General features: G+C 46.8%; 1 protein-coding gene across 1 annotated transcript in view; it reads right to left on the minus strand.

The window, feature by feature from the left end:
* Nucleotides 1-367: 367 nt before the first annotated feature.
* Nucleotides 368-24,286, minus strand: part of KDM4B (lysine demethylase 4B) — a 399,544-nt gene continuing 375,625 nt past the window's right edge. The window contains exon 26 of the mRNA XM_069215895.1: nucleotides 368-663. Coding sequence (XP_069071996.1) covers nucleotides 472-663 — 192 coding nt within the window. The 3' untranslated portion in view covers nucleotides 368-471. The remainder of the gene's footprint in view (nucleotides 664-24,286) is intronic.

Genomic DNA, 24,286 nt, shown 5'->3' on the forward strand with positions numbered 1-24,286 from the left:
GACTTTCTGCCCTAATACTGCTAAACGAGGAGCTTGCACACGTTGCTGGTTATCGATTAGTCTGTACTCATTACAGCCAGCGAACAGTTTTCCTCTTTCTCCTCCAGTGACCTTACTATCTCCACACACCCAATCTCCTTCAGTACAGCTAAAACGTACTCTTCACCCAAACGGGCAAAACACACCTGCCATTGCTTGCGCACAGTACATGCCCAGATTTTTTCAAGTTACAATACATAAGAATTACATTAACATTTCTCGTGCGCAGCTGCCTGAGAAATGTAATCCCCTTTATCTTAAGAGAGGAACACACAGACTGGGTCTCGATTGTCTACAATGTGTGCAGATTACACGCTCTGAAAGGTCACAGAGGAATGCATATGTGTAGGGGTAAGCGGTTATTGCACTGCCATCTGGTCAGTCTGTTCCAGAATTTGCTGCAGGAACGAGAGGACTCCATTTCCATTCATATTATGAAGGGTTACCCTGAGTTTTTTTTAGCTGACTGTATTTACTCTTTAGTAGAGTGTCTTTAACAGAGTAGACTTCTGGTCTCTGTCCACACACCTCCGGATTTTTGGGCCCCTCCACTCTGGGACGTTTTGCTGCCTTGCCATCTTCAGCTGAGATGAAAGCTTCCTGAGGTGCCCCAGTGCTCACAGACTGTTGTTGAAGGTGGGTTGTCGAAAGAGGAAAGAAAGGAGACAAGTTTAACAACTCCAGACACTAAGTTACTAAACAAATTCAGCAAAGTAAACTATGTGTGTGTCCGAGAGTGAATAAACACTTTCCTCCTAGACTAAGGCTTAAAACACACTTGCACCCTTTCTAATGCTTTTCATACTATATAACACTTTGAAGGATTTTTTTTCTCCTTGTAGAAAGATTGGTTGTATGACGCTTACCAGGAATAAGTAGTGTCAACAAAGGGAGACGAACCGGAAAGCAGGTTGCTGCAGCATTAAATAGGGGGCATTGTGAACCTTTGGATGTGTCTGCTTACCAGTAGAACTAATCAAATGTAGACTTCTTTACTTTGGCATAACCAAAGGTAGCTCAATCACTAAGTTACCAATCTGATGATAAAGTGGTGAATAGTAGAAGATTAGCTCTATAAACTTCATTTCTTAAAGTATATATCCTCCAATATGACTGCCTGATCTAAATCACCACAAGAGTTTTAATTTTTCTATGGAAAGCTTCAGTCATTGTAACACAAAATGTTTACTTACTTGTAATACTAATTCTTAATTATGAAAATCTTCATTGACAATCTCTGCCGATTGCGAATTGCAGAACACTTAAATTGTTTTTTTTCTCCTTGTAAATGTTCACACTGAGCTCCAGGTAGTTTCTGTGAAAATCTGCGACCGGAGTCTTCCAGCTGTCCAAGGAAGTTTTATGGAGAGGCTTTGCCCACTTGAGCAGTGGTACTAGACATGGAATCTTGCAAAATGTGCAAACTATCCCCCAGGTAGCTTCTGTGAAAATCTGTAGCAGGAGAGTCAGACTTTTCTAAAAAGCATTTGTTGTTCTTTTCTCTCAAGAAATTATACCGGATACAGTCTACCAAGGAACAATCTGTATGGATGTCACAATTACCATATTGCTGGAACAATATTTTGTAAACATAGATTGAGATTATCCATGATTCTTCTATGCAACACTAGAGAGGCCTGTTCACAACCTGGGGATGAACAAGATCTTTTTGCTGGAGAGGATTGGTTTGGAAAAAAGGCAGGGATTCTTACACCAGGAAATGTGAATAACATTGAAGGTTTATTAAAGCAAGGCCACCTCACTAATACAGCGTGTAGATGAAATGTTATAGCAGCTAATAAAGCAGCCATTCAAGAAAGGTTTGTAGGGATAATATTCAGCTCCCAATGGTAGAGCAAGCTTTCCAATCTGAAAGAGCGTTTTAGGGTCTGCTGAAACTAGTAATGTAAGACATCTATAATGGAATCTTCTTGGCAGTGCAAGCCACCAAGAGAACCTTTCTTGATTCTGGGTTCCCAGGCATGAAGACTTGTCATTTGTGTTACTGGAATGTCAGTATGTTTTTCAGGCTTTCTATACTGATGGGAGATCTAGCCAAGAATGACTTGGGACGTGCTGCTGGCAGGACTGGGCAGGAGGACCACAAGAACCAGAGGTCTTCTGTAAGGGGGGAGGGGGCATGAGCTGTGCAGCGAATGCAGCTATTCTTGAGGCACTTTGGCCTCCTGCTGAGTGGGACATGCTGCTGGCAGGACTGGGCAGGAGGACCACAAGCCCCAGAGTTCTTCCGTAGGAGGTGGGGGACACCAGCTGCACGGATATGCCCAGACAAGAGCGGGCTATATGTGCCCGGACGAGGTCGGTCTGGAACCCCTTCTCTTGGCACTGGGTCTGTGAAACAGGCAGTGGATGTTTGACCGTTAGCATCTCTAAAGGGTATTGAGAAAGCAGCCTTTGGTAAGATCCTTGAACCCACTGATATCTTTATGGTAGCTGTGCCCCTTGGTTCACTAGTGCATTTTGGGTTACTTATTATTTGCTGAGACTGTCACGTCTGCTAGGGGCCCTTGTGGAAGTTTCTGTAGTTTCTTTAATCACCTTGACTGGGTTAGTGCGCCAGAGAGGAAGCTTAATCCCAGGTGTACCGTGAACTTTCCTGGTTGTAGCTTTGCTGTTTTGATGTTGAAGTGCAAGGCTAATGGCCATGCTCCTGGAGGGGCTTGAACTAGCTGCCTCTAAACCAAGACAGGAGAAATCGGTCATTTTATCCTTTGCTATGCCCTGGAAAAGGAAATTACCAACGTGGAGGACGAGTTGGCCCAGTGTGGGGGGATGGCACTCAGCCGATTGCTTTAAATGGACCTATGATGAGAGCTGGTGGGCCTACCTCAAATACAGTTTCAGTACAGGCCCAGGCTCACTGTTCAGCCGTATCAACAATTGTAGTTGATTCAATGCTGGTTGCCAGTGGTCCAGGGCATGGGATGGATCCTTTTCCTCCGGCACGGAAACAGAAGAAAAGAGAAGGGACTGACCCAGTTGGAGAATGTGGCCCTCCCTCCCTAAGGATAAGATTGTGAATAAGACTCTTGAGGACCTTATTGAGAGTAAATTATAGACTTGTACACAAAACTTGAACTCTTGAGTAAGGGGTTATTAGGCCCCATTGAAATAAGTTGTAAAAACATGGAGCAAGTTGTCTTGGCCTAAAGGGGGTTTCCTCCCAAGGTTCTGTGCATACTTCCTTGTCATCCTCAGTCGAGGTCTCATCCCTAGAATTGCCCAGACAGATTAGGGCAGATGTACTTTACCTAGTGCTGAGAACAATCCTAGGAATGCTGACGTTTGTCTAACCGCACCTGAAACTTCATTGGACCGGGGGGGGGGACTGTTGTCCCCTCTATAGAGGGTTTGGATAGAAAGGCCAAGCAGACTCGAGATCTAATCCAGTACAATCAGGGCATTTTCGGAAGGCTAGTTTTTCGAGTGTTCTAACTATTGACCTTCCACCTGAAGCAACCTCTTATGTGGTTGTCATTGGTAATGTCATGCCCCTGACTAGTAATTCTCCTGAACCTTTTGTATACAGTTGAAAAATATGGTGACCCACTGCTGGGGCTCCAATTTGAAATTGGGTCCAGCTACTTCTGACTGCATTAACATGGTTAGAAGAGTTAACTGGCTGGGCAAGAATGCTAAGTCAATGGGGAGGAAAGGACTGCATTGTCATTAATTTTAATTGTGCATACGTGGCTGAACAAGTACTTGCCGCGGTAGGCTCCCCAGGCTCACATCGTCTTCTAGCATTCAGGTTCTTCCCTTAGGCTTTTTTTTTTATTTAATAGACCCAAATCTGTTTGTTCAACATCCTGGTCCTTGGTTGGCTCTAGAAATCAGGTCGCATTTCCACACAGCCTATACTTCCCCAGGTGAAATGTTATAGGTTATCTCTGAGTCAGTTGAATGCTTGCGATTGACACGACCCTCCAGCAACAGTTTATACAGCAGGAATAGCACGTCCTAGTCAAGCAAGTCCCCAAGCCCATCCATCCGTCTGGTGTCTCTTGGTGTAGTTGGAATACTGAAGGGCTCACCTATAAATTCAGGGATGCAAACTAGATTAGGTTTGTGAAAGGTTTTCATTTGATTTGTCTACAAGAGACCTGGGAGTATAGGAATACCTTTCATCTAGAGGGCTGTAAAACTATTTTTTTTTTTTTTGCTTCACTGGAGATTAATGGGCAAGTGGTCCATCTAAACCCAGACGTACCCACTTTACAAGCACTTAAGATTACATTTGCTGGTTCATTGGTTGTATATTAGCTAAATGTCTATCTTGCAAATACTTGGTCACTGGTTACCTCTAGTATTAATGGTCTGAACATGTACATTTTGTCACTAGTTAAACAGCAAAGGAGGGAGATGAACCTAATCCTCAATGGGGACTTCAGTACGCACCTTTTGTGAGGTGGGGGGTTATAGCACTTTTTTTTTTATTTTTTTTAAAGCTTGGAAATGTAACCCAATACCCATCGGAGGTGCTTTTTGACACCAAGGCTTAATTTAGAACATACCAGGGAACGCTCTGATTTAATGATGAAGTTGTACGATTTTAACCTTGTATTTACAATGGATATGCTGTCGGAACCTCATGACAGGATAATTTTTCAATGTACATTGGAAAGGGTTGTGCCTCCATTATTGATTGTTTTTATATCAACCATGCTATAGCCTATGATTTCTAATTTTAATATCATTTGTCAACCGTTTAGCGATCATAATCCATTAACTCTGAAACTGAGGGGTCCCAGAACATCTTTAAGGAGCACCTCAAAGGACCATATAGTCCCTCTGATCCACAGCCAGGGCAGACATTCAAGGTGGTCGCTGGTGGAACAGGAGCATTTTTTTAACATCTCTATTTTGCAGCTGCATGAAAGAATTGGAAATGTGTTTACATCCATCCTCCTCCGATTGTAAACTTATAACTGCCTGTAGCTTTAGTGCAGAAACGTTTAACAGATTTCCTCCACATGGTCAACACTAAGGGGGTCATTCTGCCAACGACCACGGAAACACCGCCAACAGGCTGGCGGTGCTTCCTGGCCAATTCTGACCGCGGCGGTAAAGCCGCGGTCAGAAAAGGGAAACCGGCGGTTTCCCGCCGGTTTTCCCCTGGCCAAAGGAATCCCCCATGGCGGCGCTGCAAGCAGCGCCGCCATGGGGATTCCGATCCCCTTCCCGCCAGGAAGAGGCTGGCGGGAACGGGTGTTGTGGGGCCCCTGGGGGCCCCTGCACTGCCCATGCCACTGGCATGGGCAGTGCAGGGGCCCCCTAACAGGGCCCCAGCAAGATTTTCAGTGTCTGCTTGGCAGACACTGAAAATCGCGACGGGTGCCACTGCACCCGTCGCACCCCAGCAACTCCGCCGGCTCCATTCAGAGCCGGCTTCATCGTTGCTGGTTCTTTCCTGCTGGGCCGGCGGGCAGTCGCCCGCCGGCCCAGCGGGAAAGTCAGAATGACCGGTGCGGTCTTCTGGCGGTCTCCGCCCGCCGGGGTCAGAATGACCCCCTAAATCTCCCTTCAGGCCCCAAAATGGTTTAACTCTGGTTGCTAAATGTCTTTGCGTAACCTAAATAAAAGCCCTTAAATCTACTCCCAGAGACAGGGAGCATGTAACCTGTTGTTGACATATTTATAAGGTGGAAAAGAAAAGAAAAGGAAGAGGAGTCTAAGGGAAAGGGCTTGGGAGGAGTTGGTACAATCCAACGTAGTAAAGAATAGCGCAGTATCTTGGCGAATCATCAGTCAGCCCTGTTTTGCTCTGGTTGATGCTCCAGAATGAATGACCCATTTTGATAATGTTTATAATTGGTCAGGTCAGATAGTTTTGATAGTAGAGGTACGCTGGAAGAAGTTCGAGATGGCATTAAGAGTCTTACTAGGCACACTAGGCCCCAGGTCCCAATGGTATTCCGTCTGACCTATTTGTTTTCCATCTGGATGTTGGGGCACCTATGTTGACGTTGATTTTGAAGGATGTGGTAAAGGTAGGCCCCCGTCCTTCCTGGTCACATTCTGATATTGTGGCAATTTTTAAAAGGGGGATAAGGAAAAATCAGAGTGCTACAGGCCAATATTACTCTTTGACTCAGTAGTGAAGGTCCTGGGGCGGGTGGTACTAGATAGATTTAGCTCATGAGAAGACAATAATATTATAGCCAATATGTTTTCCAGACTGGTAAATCCCCCACTGATCAGTCTATGAAACTATTTATGGTGATCAGTAAATACACCATTGCCCGTTCTGACACTATATATTTGGGGCTTCATGGATCTTATGGCCGCGTTTGATCAGGTTAAACAAGGCAAGTTGTGGAAGATCCTCTTGAGTATGGGAGTAGACACCCATTTAGTTAGTTTTCTCTGTGATCTCCACACAGATACCACAGCCGCAGCGAGATACTCAATAGATTCGGCCTGCACGGATAGTTTTAAAACGAATCGTGGGGTGAGGCAGGGGTGTTTTCTCGCCCCATTCCTGTTTACCCTATATTTAAATGAGCTTAAAAAGGCCTCAGTGGCCACCAAGGAAGGCAGACTATCCTTCAGTTGTCTCACATCCCCTGCCAGTGTTGTTGTACGTTCTGATGGCGAGAACGGTATACAAATTTTGTTGAACTCCTTTGTAAGTTTTATAAGGAATTGAGATCTGTTGGTTAACCTTTCCAAATTGTATACAATTGTGGTGGACGCTAAACCATTAAGATCTAAGACTTTCACTGTAAACCAACACCCCTTAGCAACAGTTGGAAGTTTCCCATATTTAGGGGCGTTTGATTTAGTAAACATATATGAGGCTAAATGCCAGCCAAAGGTCATGTATGGGTGTGACTTTTGGAGGTATCTCCAAGCAAGCGAGTTACAAACAGGATTAATTAGCTTTGCTCCCACTGCAGACTTGGATCAGGATTTGGTCAAGGGAGGAGATGGCTTTAAATTGTTTAATTATGTGGGACTAATGTCACTTGACTATGCCTTAAAAAAAAAATACCTTGGCTAAAATACATAAGGGACTTCTTTATGAAGTTAGGTAGAAAGGAGGTGTTTTTTTTTTTTTTAAGCCAGAAGGCATTGGTAAGGGAGACTTAAGTTGGTTAAAGAGAAGTTTAGGGAATGAGCAGCTTTACTTAAAGAACAGGCTGAGTTAGTTAAACCCTCATTCTGTTTTGACATCCACAACATTAGATAGGGAGCCCGACTTATCTATGGTGAAAAGTAATAGAGATAGATACCTGTTAACTCATTTTAGGTTAAACTTGTTGTAAGGAAATGCCTCCATGGCATGGTTACCCCCTGACTTTTTGCCTTTGCTGATGCTAAGTTATGATTTGAAAGTGTGCTGGGACCCTGCTAACCAGGCCCCAGCACCAGTGTTCTTTCCCTAAACTGTACCTTTGTCTTCACAATTGGCACAACCCTGGCACTCAGGTAAGTCCCTTGTAACTGGTACCCCTGGTACCAAGGGCCCTAATGCCAGGGAAGGTCTCTAAGGGCTGCAGCATGTCTTATGCCACCCTAGGGACCCCTCACTCAGCACATGCACACTAATTCACAGCTTGTGTGTGCTGGTGGGGAGAAAAGGACTAAGTCGACATGGCACTCCCCTCAGAGTGCCATGCCAACCTCACACTGCCTGTGGCATAAATAAGTCACCCCTCTAGCAGGCCTTACAGCCCTAAGGCAGGGTGCACTATACCACAGGTGAGGGCATAAGTGCATGAGCACTATGCTCCTACAGTGTCTAAGCCAAACCTTAGACATTGTAGGTGCAGGGTAGCCATAAGAGTACATGGTCTGGGAGTCTGTCAAACACGAACTCCACAGCACCATAATGGCTACACTGAAAACTGGGAAGTTTGGTATCAAACTTCTCAGCACAATAAATGCACACTGATGCCAATGTGCAATTTATTGTAAAATACACCCAGAGGGCATCTTAGAGATGCTCCCTGAAAACATACCCGACTTCCAGTGTGGGCTGACTAGTTTTTGCCAGCCTGCCACACACCAGACATGTTGCTGGCCACATGGGGAGAGTGCCTTTGTCACTCTGTGGCCAGGAACAAAGCCTGTACTGGGTGGAGATGCTTCTCACCTCCCCCTGCAGGAACTGTAACACCTGGCGGTGAGCCTCAAAGGCTCACCCCCTTTGTTACAGCGCCACAGGGCATCCCAGCTACTGGAGATGCCCGCCCCTCCGGCCACTGCCCCACCTTTGGCGGCAAGGCTGGAGGAGATAATGAGAAAAACAAGGAGTCACTCCCCAGTCAGGACAGCCCCTAAGGTGTCCTGAGTTGAGGTGACTCTTACTTTTAGAAATCCTCCATCTTGTAGAAGGAGGATTCCCCCAATAGGATTAGGGATGTGCGCCCCTCCCCACAGGGAGGAGGCACAAAGAGGGTGTAGTCATCCTCAAGGACAGTAGCCATTGGCTATTGCCCTCCCAGACCTAAACACACCCCTAAATTCAGTATTTAGGGGCCCCCAGAACCTAGGAAACTAGATTCCTGCAACCTAAAGAAGGAGGACTGCTGACCTGAAGCCCTGCAGTGAAGACGGAGACGACAACTGATTTGGCCCGAGCCCCACTGGCCTGTCTCCCTACTTCGACAAAACTGCAACAGCGACGCATCCAACAGGGACCAGTGACCTCTGAAGCCTCAGAGGACTGCCCTGCATCCAAAGGACCAAGAAGCTCCAGAGAACAGCGGCCCTGTTCAACAAACTGCTACGTTCTGCAACAAAGAAGCAACTTTAAAGACTTCACGTTTCCCGCCAGATGCGTGAGACTTTCCAGTCTGCATACAACGCCCCCGGCTCGACCTACGGAAAACAAACACCTCAGTGAGGACTCCCCGGCGACTGCGAGCCCGTGAGTAACCAGAGACAAACCCCCTGAGCCCCCACAGCGACGCCTGCAGAGGAAATCCAGAGGCTCCCCCCTGACTGCGACTGACTGTAACAAGGGACCCGACGCCTGGAACCAACACTGCACCCGCAGCCCCCAGGACCTGAAGGAACCGAATTCCAGTGCAGGAGTGACCCCCAGGCGACCCTCTGCCTAGCCCAGGTGGTGGCTACCCCGAGGAGCCCCCCCTGTGCCTTCCTGCATCGTTGAAGAGCCCCCCCGGGTCTCCCCATTGCTTTCAATACAAAACCAGACGCCTGTTTGCACTCTGCACCCGGCCGCCCCTGTGCCGCTGAGGGTGTACTTTCTGTGCCTGCTTGTGTCCCCCCCGGTGCCCTACAAAACCCCCCTGGTCTGCCCTCCGAGGACACAGGTACTTACCTGCTGGCAGACTGGAACCGGGGCACCCCTGTTTCCATTGAAGCCAATGTGTTTTGGGCACCTTTTTGACCTCTGCACCTGACCGGTCCTGAGCTGCTGGTGTGGTAACTTTGGGGTTGCCTTGAACCCCCAACGGTGGGCTACCTTGGACCCAACGTTGAACCCTGTAAGTGTTTTACTTACCTGTGAACTTAACAATTACTTACCTCCCCCAGGAACTATTGATTTTTTGCACTGTGTCCACTTTTAAAATAGCTTATTGCAATTTTTGTCAAAACTGTACATGCTATTGTGATTATTCAAAGTTCCTAGAATACCTGAGTGAAATACCTTTCATTTGAAGTATTACTTGTAAATCTTGAACCTGTGGTGCTTAAACTAAGAAAATATATTTTTCTATATAAAAACCTATTGGCCTGGAGTAAGTCTTTGAGTGTGTGTTCTCCATTTATTGCCTGTGTGTGTACAACAAATGCTTAACACTACCCTCTGATAAACCTACTGCTCGACCACACTACTACAAAAGAGAGCATTAGAATTATCTCTTTTTGCCACTATCTTACCTCTAAGGGGAACCCTTGGACTCTGTGCACACTGTTTCTTACTTTGAAATAGTATATACAGAGCCAACTTCCTACACTTGTTCCACCTGATTTTAGCCACACCACAAAGATGATATGATATTCAATCCTTGGGCCCTTGTGTTTGCAATGATAATGCTCCACAGAATACACTGTGTTTTATGTGGTTTCATAAATTTTATAGGGCTCCAGGGCTTTGCTTTGTAATTACCTTACTCAAAGGGGATTGGCTTCAAACAAGCCCGACCAGCCCTTTTATATTTGCAAATGCTGTCAGGTGAATTTGTAATTGCTAATGTGACTTGTTTCTTAAGTGCTGCTGTGTCCATAGGGGGAGTACCTCCGCTCTGCCAGATAGCCTTGGCCACCGCCCCTCGCATCCGCAAAACCACCGCCGGAGGATGATCTTTCACCTACACTGCAGCGAAGAGATGAAACAACCACCCCCTGCACCTCAGACAAAGCCCGTCGCTCACCATCCTCAGGAACAATCTCAAGATGTGGCTCTTCTTACAAGACCCCTCCCCCGCCAGCACCTTGAGACCTTCATGGGTGAGTAGCCGCACTTTACAAATACTGATTGATTGATTGACTGATTGTAGATAAGTCACTCTTTTTTGGCATGGTTACCCCCACTTTTTCCCTGATGTCATTGTGCTTAGACTGTTTCCACTGGGATCCTGCTAACCAGGACCCCAGTGATTGTGATCTCTCCTCTAAATTTTGTTGCCTTTGTCTCCCTTACACCTCAAAATTGGCATACTGGTGTATCCCTGTAAGTTCCTAGTATATGGCACTTAGGTACCCACGGCATTGGTACACAGGGGGTCCCCCATGGACTGCAACATGTATTATGCCACCCATGGGAGCATTTGCAAACGGTGTCCCAAGGCCTGCCATTTGCAGCCTGCGTGAAAAGGTGCGAGCACCTTTTCACTGATGGTCACTGCACCAGGTCACTGTAAGTTTATCCCTTTGGCAGGCCCTTTCAGCACAAAGGGCAGGGTTCAGATTCATGTGTGCGAGGGCAACCCTGCATGAGCTTAGGTGCCCCTACACACTCCAGTTCCAATGTACTGGACTTTGTAAGTGTAGGGAAGCCATTTTACCCTTGTACTGGCCTAAGGTCCGGCCACATAATGGTAACGCCAAACCTGGGTATGTTTGGTATCAAACATGTCAGAATCATACCAAACTACCAAAGACAGTATTGTTGGCATGATTTCATGCACTCTGGGGGCTCCTTAGAGGACCCCCCAGTATTACTCCTACCAGTCTTCCAGGGTTTTGCGAGCAGCCAACACTACTGCAGCCTCTCATTCTGCCCTCCTGCTGCTTGACCAGCTCAAGCAGGGGAAGGCAGACCAAATAAGTTCCTGTGGAAGAGGGGATGCAACACCCTCTCCCTTGGAAGTAGGTGTTACTGGACTGGAGAGGGGTAACCTCCCTGCACCACCAGACTGCTTTGAAGGGCACATTCGGTGCCCTTTTTGCATAATCCGGTTTGCACCAGTCCAGGGACCCCCAGTCCATGCTCTGGTGCGAAAGTACACAAAGAAAAGGGGACTGACCACTCCCCAGCCCATCACCACTCCAGAGGTGGTGCCCGGAGCTTTTCCAGGTGATTGTCATCTTGGAAACAAGATGTGCAGAGGCTCCTGGGAGCATCTGGTTGGTCAGGGTAGGTATCTGACATCACTGACCTCCTCTGATAGGTGGTAACCCGGCAGAGTGACCAAACCCCCTTTAGGGCTATTTAGGGACTCCTTTGTGGGTGGGTCCCTCAATTTGGCATGCAAAATGCCACCAGGACTCATCTGCATCAACCTCTTCTGCTCCTGGCCACCAGAAGTAACCAAACAAGCCTGCAACACAGAGACAACCTTGCCTTGCAACATTGTTTCTCTGGCTCCTTCCTGCAATTGCAACATTTCCACGGCTGTGCATCTTCTGGGGTAAGCAAGACTTCAGCTGCACCAAAGAAGCAAGAAGGAATCTCCCTTGGAGTGAAGGAGTCATTCCCCTTCATCCGCAGGCACCGAAGGCAATGCTGTCCGGCTACTGGGATTTGCTCTCCGCTGGAATTGCATGGATCCGCCAACACAGGTGGTGGTTCTGAGTGGTCCCTTTGGTGCTCTGCCTTTTGTCCTATTTGGGAGATGGTGAGCCCTTGCCTCTACTTGCAGGACAGAATTCCTGTGCACAGCGACTCTTGCAGCTACGAAGGGTTGTTGACTTCTTGTACGAAAGAGCCCCTTTTGGCATGGTTACCTTCAATCCCCCCTTTTTCCCACCCACTTTTTTTTGCCTGATATTGATGCTGACTTGACTGAGAGTGTGCTGGGATCTTGCTAACCGGGTCTCAGCACAAGTGTTCTTTCCTAAAAACTGTACCATTGTTCCCACAATTGGCACACCCCTGCCACACAGTTAAGTCCCTTGTAAAAGGTACCCATAGTACCAATGACATTGTGGCCAGGGAAGGTCATCAAGGGCTGCAGCATGACTTATGCCACCCTGGAGGACCCCTCAACAAGCTCATGCACACTGCCATTGCAGCTTGTGTGTGCTGCTTGGGAGAAAAAGACAAAGTTGACATGCACGCCTTTCAGGGTACCATGCCCACAGACCTATGCCTGTGTCATAGGTAAGTCACCCATCGAGCAGGCCTTACAGCCCTAAGCCAGGGTGCACTATAACACGGGTGAGGGCATAGTTGCGGAGCAATATGCCCCTACAGTACTGAAGTCAATTCTTATACATTGTAAGTGCACTGTGGCCACACTGAGTATATGGACTGGGAGGTTGTCATTACGAACTCCACAGCTCCATAATGGCTTCAATGAAGTCTGGGAAGTCTGGTATCAAACTTCTCAGCACAATAAACCCACACTGATGCCAGTGTTGGATTTACTGAAACATGCACCCAGAGGGCATCTTAGAGATGCCCCCTGTATTTTAGCTAGACTTCTAGTGCAGGACTGACTGGTCTGTGCCAGCCTGCCACTTCCAGATGAGTTTCTGACCACATGGGGTGAGAACCTTTGTGCGCTCTGTGGCCAGAAACAAAGCCTGCACTAGGTGGATGTGCTTCACACCATCCCCTGCAGGAACTGTAGCACCTGAAAGGCTCAGGCCTCTTGTTACAGTGCCCCAGGGCACTTGAGCCAGGGGAGATGCCTGCCCTCCAGCAAAGCTCCGCTTTTGGCGGGAAATTGAGCAAAAGAAGCAGGAGTGACCACTTCAGCTAGGACCACTTCAAAAGGTATGCAGAGCTGAAGTGACCCTCTCCCCTCATTGCAAAATCCTCCATCTTGGTTTGGAGGACAGGGACCAATAGGGTTAGGACTGTGCCCCCACTCCCCAAAGGGAGTGGAGACCGGAAGGGTGTAGTCACCCTCAGGGACAGTAGCCATTGGCTACTGCTCTCTGACCTCTTAAACGCCTCTAAATCCAGGATTCAAGGGCTCCCCTGAACCTAGCTTGTCAGATTCCTGGCGACCTTAAGAAGACGATAAGAAGAAAGAAGGACTGCTAAATGAAGACACCAACTGACTTGGCAACAGCCCTGCAGGCCTGTCTCCAGCTTCTAAAACCCTGCTACAAAAAGGCAATGCATCCTGCAGGACCAGTGACCTATTTAAAGCCTCAAGAAGACTGCCTGCACCCCAGAGGACCAAGATCTCCCATGGACAGCAGCCCTGTCAAGAAAGAAACTCCAGCAAAGGACTCCAGAACCGCCCCAGATTCATGAGTCCTGCCCACTCTGCACCCAATGCCAACAGCCCGTGTCCAGATGGCCCAACTGACTAGAGCTGAAACCCTCCTGGTCTGCCCTCTGAGGACTCGTGTACTTACCTGCAAGGAGGCCTGATTCCAAATGGCCCTAGCCTCTCCATAGGACTTCATTTTAAATCTTGCATCATCTTTGACATCTGCACCAGGCCGGCCCTGTGCTGCTGGAAGTGAATGTTTGGGGTTAACTTGAACCCCGACCTGTGGACATCCTAACCCCCAGAGAATGGAACTGTAAGCCTAGTACTTACCTCAAAAAATGTACTAACTTTTCTCCCCAGAACTGTCTTTGATAATTGCACTGTCAACTTTTAAAACAGATATTTGCCATTCTCATGACAATCGGTTAACTTGACAAATTGAAACAAAGTGGTGTTGACACACATGCTTGATACTTACCTACAATGTACTGCAAACTGAATCTTGTGGTTCTAGAAATAAAGTAACAATATATTTACTAAATAAAAACAATTGGCCTAGAGTTAGTCACTGAGTGTGTGCTTTATTTATTGCCTGTGTGTATGTATGTGTGTGTGTGTGTGTGTGTGTGTGTGTGTGTGTGTGTGTACATCAAATGCTTTGCTCTACCCTCTGATAAGACTAACTGTTTGACCACACTATCCCAAAAGAGACCATTAGTATTAACTACTTTAGCCTCTGTTAAGCCTCTGGGGAACCCCTGGACTCTGTGCACACTATATCTCATTTTGATATAATATATACAAAGCCAGCTTCCTACACTCCTGCTCCCAGGGATCTTTAGGCTCCAATTAGCCCCGGCCTCCAGCACTTCATTCGTGCAAGGACAGTTTCCTCTCTGCTGCTCCAGTGACGTGGGACGCCCCTGCAGTTATCCTGACTGGGCCTCACTGCAACTTATTGACCTGCTGCTAGTGGGTTGCCTGTGGGGGTTACAACTGTTTCTGCTGGCTCTCCTGACTGCAGAGGGTCAGTCCGGATTCCCTGCAAAGGGTCGAGTCCCCTGGACCTTGCTGGTCCTCTTAAGCTCTGCAAATCCTCTTCTGTCCAGATTTGCACTTGCCGGGGCTTGTTGGTGGCCTCCTGACCACTGACCCATCTGCAGCCAGGTGACTGGCGTGGGACAGCTTCTGCACAACTTCAGGGACTCCTCTGCAGCTCCTGGGCTCCACAGCTGACCTTCATCTTCCATTGTCGACTCAGATCTTCACCCACAGAAGGGTGGGCAGTGGCTCCTGCCCCACCTGGGCACTTCTGCGTGGACTGGACTCTCTCCCCTTCTTTTGCAGGTCCTCTTCATCCGGAATTCACTGTTGGGTTCCACTGGGCTGGTCCTGTTCTTGGCAACTTGGAAAAGGAAGTTTGCTTGTTAATCTATGGGAAGACAAAGTAACTTACCTCTGCTCTCCTGGTTCTTGGGGGTTTTCTAGGTACTCGCCCCTTGAGGTTACAAGTTATCCCAGCTCCCTACTAACTACTCCATGCTAACTTCGCACTCCACTATTTCAGTATTAGGTTTGGCCCCCTTATAGAGACCTAGATAGTTTCTGCTATTTGTTACCAATGTTTGTTGTTTTTCAGGAAACCTTTTTCTGAATAAAGGATTTTCAGCATCACAGAGTTATCCTGTGTCCTGGCATTTCCTTACACTTGAGGAAACATTTATGAATATATATATATATTTCTCTTCCAGGGGATCCTCATCAATAGTCATAAACATTGAATATTACCGCCCTTGTGCGGGGACCCCGGAGCACACATAAAATACACACATGTATAAGTATGAAATATACACAAAAAATATATAGCATTTTTAGTAGACAATTTTCATACCAAACTCATGTATACATGTGTACAACAGCAATGCAGACTATATTGATAAACAGGCTAAAATGCTTTATTTCTATGGAGTTTTTTTTTTTTTTTTTTTAAAACAGTCCCTTTCAAATTTACAAGAAGAAAAAACTTTCCAAAGCCCCATAGCTGGGCCCAGGGAAAGAAGCAGTAGCAACACCAGTGAAAAAAGAGAAAAAACTACTTTGAAAACAATGGAGCATTATTAGCCAATAGGCTGCATGCAGGTTAACACAGCAGAACCACAACATTTGGCACCGTGCCTTTAAGACCCTGAGCACCTCCAGTATCCCACCATGCCTTAGGGGTGAAGGAGAGGTGACAGTTGGTTCACAGTTAGGTCAGTTCTTTTTTCGGGCTTCTTCTGAGAGGATCCTGGAGCATTGAGCTCTCAATTTTTCACAGAAAAATATTTAAAAACAGAATTTTTTCTACCTTCACTCGACGTTTTACACCTTTGTCTGACTCGAGGGATTTTTTCCTGACTGGAAAATGCCTTCTCTTTTTGTGAAGTGCCCTTCCTGTGGGAAGAAGTCCCAGTCTGATCCACACTCTCTCTGTATTGTGTGTTTGCCTCAGAGCCACTGCCCTGACACCTTCTGACACTGCAAGAACATGTCAAAAAGGACTCTGAAGGACAGAGAGAAAATCAGGCTTCATGGTCTTCATGAGAGGCAGAAGACATCGTCCTCTTCACTTCCCAGGCAGCCAACAAGCCATTCTCAAGAGAGACAGGCTAGATCGATGTCAGCTGGTAGGAAGGTGCCTGTCTGTTCCCCGTCGATGTCATCGCTGCCACCGTCGCATCGTCACAGATCGCCGTCAACGGCGACCCGACTGACGTCGATGGATACGACGTCGAAGGTACATAGCCATCATAAAGGCAGATCTCCGTCGACGGTAACCCACTGATCGACGTCGAGCCAGCACCGCCGTGCTGATTCGGCGTCGAAGGCCTCACATCCCTCGACGGCACAGAAGAAGACGTCGAGATCGCCTCAACGGCGAGAGCAGAGACTTCCGCCGTTAGCGGCCCATCACTCGACGGCGAGGCACACAACGTTGAGCACATCGCGTTCAAGGGACCACCGGTCGCCGTCGAGGCGCTCAACGTCGAGACCTGAGCAGTCCACGGGACTCCCTTCGATGTCAGTATATCTTTCGACGTCGACACAGGTGCGGCCTATCTCGCAAGGAGAAGAGCGTCGGTTACCACCAGCTAATAAGGACATCACTCCAACAAGTCTAGTGGTCTCCATAAGGAGTGGATCGTTGAGGTGGTCGAGAGCCGCATCGTCTGGGCACGTCTCGCCCATAAACCTATCGCCAAGGTGGTTGGAGAGTCTTAATAAACGCCTGCTTCTCCAGACTCTCAATACTCTCGAATGTACTCACCGTCGGCTTCTCTCCCGAGGACACCATCGCCAACAGCGCATACAGAACGGGCTCGTTCTGCGTCTCGCCAGTCTGCCAGTAGGCCTCGGCGCACTTCACCAAGATCTAGGAGAAGTTCACGCTCCCAGAGAAGATCAAGATCGCGCCGTCACAGAAGGTCTCCTTCTTGGTCCACATCGTCGGGGTCTTCAGTAAGAGGGTACTCCCCGACTCTAACGGATTCTCCACCAGCTAGAGTTTCCCCAGTGGACGACATCACAACTTTCAACGAGGTGCTTCTCAGGGGAGCACAAAAGCTGAATATTGAGGTCCAAGAGCCTTTAACCTCCTCGTCGGTAATCTTTGAAACCCTGCAACACAGGGCGGTTTCAAAGAAATTGTTACCGCTGGTGCCTGGTCTTCTACAACCAACACCAGCACCAGCAAACCTCCGTTCAGCTCCCGCTAGGATCTTAAAGAAATACAAGGCACCTGATCAAGATCCTTTGTTCCTCAGGGCTGATCCACCACCAGACTCAGTCATGTTGGCCGTAGCCCGTAAGAAACATTCAGTGGCGTCATTCTCTACGGTTCCACCGGACAAGGAGAGTAGACACCTGGACTCTCTGGGGAGGAAGATGTGTGGCACGGCGGCGTCAATAATGAAGGTCTCCAGCGCCTCCGCACTCCTAGGTAGATACGATCGGTCACTCTGGGACTCACTGAGCAGGTTTGCAGAAAAGCTGCCTAGAGAGGACAGACAGGATTTTCAGGAGATCCTTCAGGAGGGAAGTCTGGTGTCCAATCAGATCATCAGTGCGGCAGCAGATGGTGCAGACTTGGCAGCACATGGTTACGCGCATGGGGTTTGTGCGAGAAGATCTTCCTGTCTAAGACTCAGATTATTAAAACAGGAAGCGCAGCAGCGTATCTTGAATCTTCCGTTTAACGGAAACTCGCTATTTGGGACCCACACGGATGAGGAGATGGCGCGTATGAAGGCGGAGGTTGACACCATGAGGGCAGTGCGGCTCGAGAGGAGGAAAGACTTCAGGCGAAGGTACAGGCCTTATGACAGGCGCCCGTTCCAACAGAGGGTTCAAACCCTTCATTGGTCCCAGAGACCACAACAGAAACAAGGGCGTCCCCTCTTCCAGTCTCGTAAAGCCACAAGAGACCGAGGTTCAAGCACACCTCAGCAGTCTACCCCCAAAGCCCCCGCAAAACAATGAGGATTCGCTTCCCTTAACACCGTACACCACTCCGGTTGGGGGAAGTATCACAGCGTTCATTCACGAGTGGCATAACAAAAGACAAATGGGTGCTGAGCATTGTAGAGAGTGGATACTCTCTTCTTTTCCGGCAACCTCCTCCTCACTTGCCACCAACCAAATCCAGTCCTGCTCACATGAGCTTGTTACGCAAAGAGGTTCATACTCTGTTACAGAAAAAAGCAATAGAAAAGGTTCCAGTCGCACAAAGAGGAAAGGGGGTGTACTCCCGCTATTTTCTAGTAGCAAAGAAGGGTCGGGAAGGAGTTTTCAGACCCATTCTAGACTTGAGGCTGCTGAACAAATACATAAAGAAACAAAAGTTCAGGATGCTGGCTCTCCACCAGATTTTCCCTCGACTGCATTGAGGAGACTGGATGTGCTCCATAGATCTGCAAGATGCGTATTTTCATATCCCGATCATTCCCAAACACCAGAAATTCATACGATTTGTGATAGCCTCCCAACACTATCAGTTCAAGGTGCTCCCTTTCGGCCTAAAATCTGCCCCTCGCGCATTCTCCAAATGCGTAGCAACGGTAGCTGCGCATTTAAGGAAGCAGAAAATCTTCATTTATCCATACCTAGACGACTGGCTACTGAAAGCCTCCTCTCCGGAACAGGCAAAAAAACATCTGGACATTGTGCTCAGTGTTTTCCGATCTCTAGGTCTACAAGTCAACTTCCAAAAGTCCACCCTCATCCCAACACAAACCCTCCACTGCCTGGGAGCAATACTGAATACAGAGCTCGAAAGAGTGTATCCTTCGGAGGAGCGACTGTTATCAATAAGGAGGAAGTGTCAAGACCTTCTGGGTTCCCCCGCGTCAGGTGACATCTCTGTTGGGCTCCATGGCCTCTTGCATTTTCACTGTCCCGAACGCCAGATTGCATATGAGGCCTCTCCAAGAGGCTCTGGAGGAAAACTGGAATCAACACACAGGCCACTGGGAGGACAGAATGCTTCTTCCGGTAGGAGCGCGACAATCATTACGATGTTGGATGCACAGACATCACCTGTCAGTGGGAGTTCCTCTTCATCAGCCAATCCCGTCCGACACTCTGGTAACGGATGCGTCGCTTCAGGGCTGGGGAGCTCATCTGGGTTCCCTTCAAGCTCAGGGCTTGTGGTCCAACAAAGAAAGGGCGTACCATATCAACCTGCTGGAGCTCAGAGCGGTTCATCTGGCTCTCAAGTCATTTGCTCCATCGATTCAGGGAAAATCTCTCCTGGTACAAACGGACAATACGACGACAATGTATTATCTGAACAAGCAAGGAGGGACGAGATCCCTCCCCCTGTCTCGGGAATCTCAGGCCATTTGGCATTGGCTCATAGCGAGGGGAATGTCTCTTACAGCAAATCACCTCCCAGGGCAGCAAAACGTGGAGGCGGACTTTCTAAGCAGAACCCTCGAGGACGCCCACGATTGGGTTCTTGACAACAAGGTCGTCGAAGACATCTTCGTTCAATGGGGTCGGCCTCAGTTATTTCTCTTCGCAGACGAGATAAACAAGAAATGCCCAGACTTCGCGTCCAGGTTCTACCATCCGGGGTCTCGAGGGAATGTCCTGTTGATCGACTGGTCAGGGATATTTCTCTATGCCTTTCCACCGATTCCCCTCATACCAGCTGTGATAAACAAACTCTACAGATCCAACACCAGAATGATTCTCATAGCCCCGCAATGGCCTCGTCAGTTCTGGTACACGGATCTCCTCAACCTATCAGAACAACCGCACAGGAGGCTGCCGTGGAGACTGGATCTCCTTTGCAGGTTGGGAGGCAGGATACTTCACCCCAACCTTCCCTCTCTGAGCTTGACGGCATGGCTCCTGAATTCCTGCAGTATGGGCATCTAGGGCTCTCGCAGGAATGCATGAACATCTTAAAGGAGTCCAGGCGGCCTTCCACGCAGCGCTCTTACACGTTTAAGTGGAAGAGATTCTACATATGGTGTCGTAAGCAGGGTCAGAATCCTATTCTGGCTTAGGAGGAGGTCATATTGTCTTACCTACTCCATCTGGCGAAATCGGGTCTGCAAGTGTCATCTATTAAGGTACATTTATCTGCCATTACAGCCTATCGTAAGTCACCTTCTCAGGAATCCTTTTTTACAAGACCAGTAGTCAAGGATTTCTTAGAAGGTTTGAAGAAGGTTTTTCCACCCATTCGAAAACCATGGGAACTAAACATAGTATTATCTAGACTCATGGGCCCTCCTTCAGAGCCTATCCACAAAGCTTCTTTACAACACCTTACGTGGAAGCCAGCTTTTCTCATAGCCATTACTTCGGCGAGGAGGGTCAGTGAAATTCAGGCTTTGTCCTCCAAGGAACCGTAAACGGTTTTCCATGAAAATAGAGTGGTTCTACAAACTCATCCATCATTCTTACCGAAGATGGTGTCGGATTTTCACATTAATCAGACTATTTCACTACCAACTTTTTTCCCCAATCCGGATACTCCAGCAGAGAAAGCTTTGCACTCTCTGGATTTGAAAAGAGTGCTAAAATTTTACTTGGATAAGACCAAATTGATTAGACGATCTCACCACCTATTTGTAAATTACGGTCATATGAGAACAGGCGTTGCAGCCTCGAAACGAACCATATCTAGATTGATAGTTTCATGTATTGTTACTGCGTATCAATTGGCTAACAAACAGTTATTGGCTAGGCCTAAGGCTCATTCGACAAGAGGAAAAGCGGCTACTGCTGCCCTCCTTAATAATGTTCCAATCTCTGAAATCTGTAAGGCTGCTACATGGAAGTCTGTACATACATTTACTAGGCATTACTGTTTGGACTCAGATGCCAGAGCAGACGCTCAAGTTGGGCAAGCGTCTCTGAGAAATTTGTTTGCATAGAGTATGTCTTTTCCTGCACTTCTATTAGACAGTCCGCAGAGATAGGGGATGGGCTTGCAAATCTTTTCTATGTTTATGACTATTGATGAGGATCTCCTGGAAGAGAAGGATAAGTTACTTACCTGTAAATCCTAGTTCTCTTCCAGGGGTATCCTCATCAAAGTCATAAACAACCCACCCTCCTCCCCGGACGCAAGTCTCCTAGAAGTGCAGGACAGACCATCTCTCTAATCTGTTGGATACGTTGTCACCGTAAAAAAGTACTGACCTAACTGTGAACCAACTGTCACCTCTCCTTCACCCCTGAGGCATGGTGGGATACTGGAGGTGCTCAGGGTCTTAAAGGCACAGTGCCAAATTTTGTGGTTCTGCTGTGTTAACCTGCATGCAGCCTATTGGCTAATAATGCTCCATTGTTTTCAATGTCGTTTTTTCTCTTTTTTCACTGGTGTTTCTACTGCTTCTTTCCCTTTGCCCAGCTATGGGGCTTTGGAAAGTTTTTTTCTTCTTGTAAATTTGAAAGGGACTGTTTAAAAAAAACTCCATAGAAATAAAGCATTTTAGCCTGTTAATCATTATAGTCTGCATTGCTGTTGTACACATGTATATATGGGTTTGGTATGAAAATTGTCTACTAAAAATGCTATATATTTTTCGCGTATATTTTCATACTTATACATGTGTGTATTTTATGTATGCTCCGGGGTCCCCGCACTAGGGCGGGAATATTCAATGTTTATGACTTTGATGAGGATACCCCTGGAAGAGAACTAGGATTTACAGGTAACGTATCTATATATATATATATATATATATATACACACACACACACAGATAGATATATGAAAAATGTCACTTACCGTAGTAGCTGCAGATTCACATGCTATGCATAGCTCTTCCGACATCTAGTGTTGGGCTCGGAGTGTTGCAAGTTGATTTTCTTTGAAGAAGTCTTTTCGGGGTCACAGGATTGAGTGACTCCTCCTCTCGGTTACATGCGCATGGACATCGACTCCATTGTTAGATTGTTTTCCCGCAAAGGGTGAAGGAAGGAGTGATAGAGTATGAGAATATAAAGAGATGTCCATGTAAATGTATCTACATATGTACAAATGTTAAACTTGAACGACTATAGGCCTTTAGGGAGGAGAGAGGGTGCATGTGAATCTGCAGCACAACATGCCACGAACTGATGTACACTGGGTAAGTGACATTTTCCGTTCGATGGCAAGTGTAGCTGCAGATACACATGCTATGCATAGATTACAAAGTAGTTAGTCCTCCCAAAAAATAGCGGTGGCTACCCTGTAGTAGCCGAAGTTTTTTGAAATAGTGTTCTTAAGTCAGCCTGGCCTACAGTAGTCTATTGCTGTGAGAAAACATCAACACAATAGTGTTTTGTAAATGTATGAGGAGTTGACCATGTGGCCGCTTTACATATATCAGCCATTGGTATGTTTCCTAAAAATGCCATTGACGCACCTTTCTTTCTTGTAGAATGTGCTCTAGGAGTGATTAAAAGTTGTCTCTTTGCTTTGATGTAGCATGTTTGTATGCATCTAACAATCCATCTTGCTAATCCTTTTTTAGATATAGGATTGCCTTTATGTGGTTGTTGAAAAGCAACAAAAAGTTGATTTTGTTTTCCTAAAATCTTTAGTTCTGTCTATATAGTACATAAGAGCTCTTTCTGCCACAGAGTCTGGCTGTGGAAAGTAGACTGGCAATTCCATTGTTTGGTTGATGTGAAAAGGAGATACTACTTTTGGTAGAAATGTTGGATTTGTCCTAAGTACAACTTTTTTGTGTACTTGGAAGAAAGGTTCCTCAAGAGTGAACGCTTGTATTTCACTAACTCTTCTTAAGGAAGTAATAGCTACAAGGAGGGCAACTTTCAATGTTAAAAATTTAATTTGACAAGAATGCATGGGTTCAAAAGGTGGGCCTATGAGTCTGGTAGGTACGATATTTAAATTCCAAGAAGGTACAGGTGGTGTTCTAGGTGGAATAATAAGTTTCAATCCTTCCATGAAGGCTTTAATCACAGGAACTCTGAATAGGGAAGTGTGTTGAATATTTTGTAAATACGCAGATATTGCAATAAGGTGGATTGTGATGGATGAGAAAGCTAAATTTGATTTTTGCAAATGAAGTAAGTGCCATACAATATCTTGTATAGATGCTGTAAGTGGTTCAGTGTTTTTAGATTAACAATAGTAGACAAATCTTTTCCATTTGTTAGCATAACATTGTCTAATAGTAGGTTTATGTGCCTGCTTAATCACTTCCATACATTCTGATGGGAGTTTCAGGTAACCAAATTCTATTACTTCAGGAGCCAAATCGCTAAATTGAGAGCATTGGGGTTTGGGTGCCTCATTTGACCTTTGTTTTGTGTTAACAAGTCTGGTCTGTTTGGGAGTTTTGAATGAGATACTACGACAGGTCTAGGAGTGTTGTGTACCAATGTTGACGTGCCCATGTTGTGGCTATGAGTATCATGGTCAGAGATGTCGGACATAGTTTGCTGACCAGAAAGGGAAGGAGTGAGAGAGGGGGAAAAGTGTAAGCAAATATCCCTGACCAATTGATCCATAGAGCATTGCCCTTGGATAGTGGATGTGGGTGTCTGGATGCAAAGTTTTGTCATTTTGCGTTTTCGTTTGTTGCGAATAGGTCTATTTCTGGTGTTCCCGACTTTTGAAAGTACTTTTGAAATACTTGGGAGTGGATCTGCCATTCGTGAGTTTGTTGGTGATTCCTGCTTAGGAGATCCGCTAACTGATCATCTATTCCTGGAATGTATTCTGCTAATAGATGATTGTGAATTGCCCATTTCCATATTGTTTGGGCTAGCAGGGATAGTTGAGATGTCCCGCCCTGTTTTTTGAGGTAATACATGGTGGTCATGTTGTCTGTTTTTATCTTCTGTTTGAGAAGGGGTTGAAACGCTTTTAGGGCAAGAAATACAGCCAATATTTCTAGGTGGTTTATGTGAAATTGTTTCTGTTTGGGATCCCAATCCCCTTGAATGGTATGATTGTTGAGATGAGCTCCCCAACCTATCATTGATGAGTCTGTTGTTGTTATGGTCTGAGGCACAGGGTTTTGAAATGACCGCCCATTCATCAGATTGCTGAGATTCTACCATTGAAGGGACATGTGTGTTTGGTGGTCCATCAACACTAGATCTTGAAGTTGACCGTGTGC

Source organism: Pleurodeles waltl, chromosome 12 (assembly GCF_031143425.1).
Source record: "Pleurodeles waltl isolate 20211129_DDA chromosome 12, aPleWal1.hap1.20221129, whole genome shotgun sequence".
Taxonomy (NCBI): Eukaryota; Metazoa; Chordata; class Amphibia; order Caudata; family Salamandridae; genus Pleurodeles; species Pleurodeles waltl.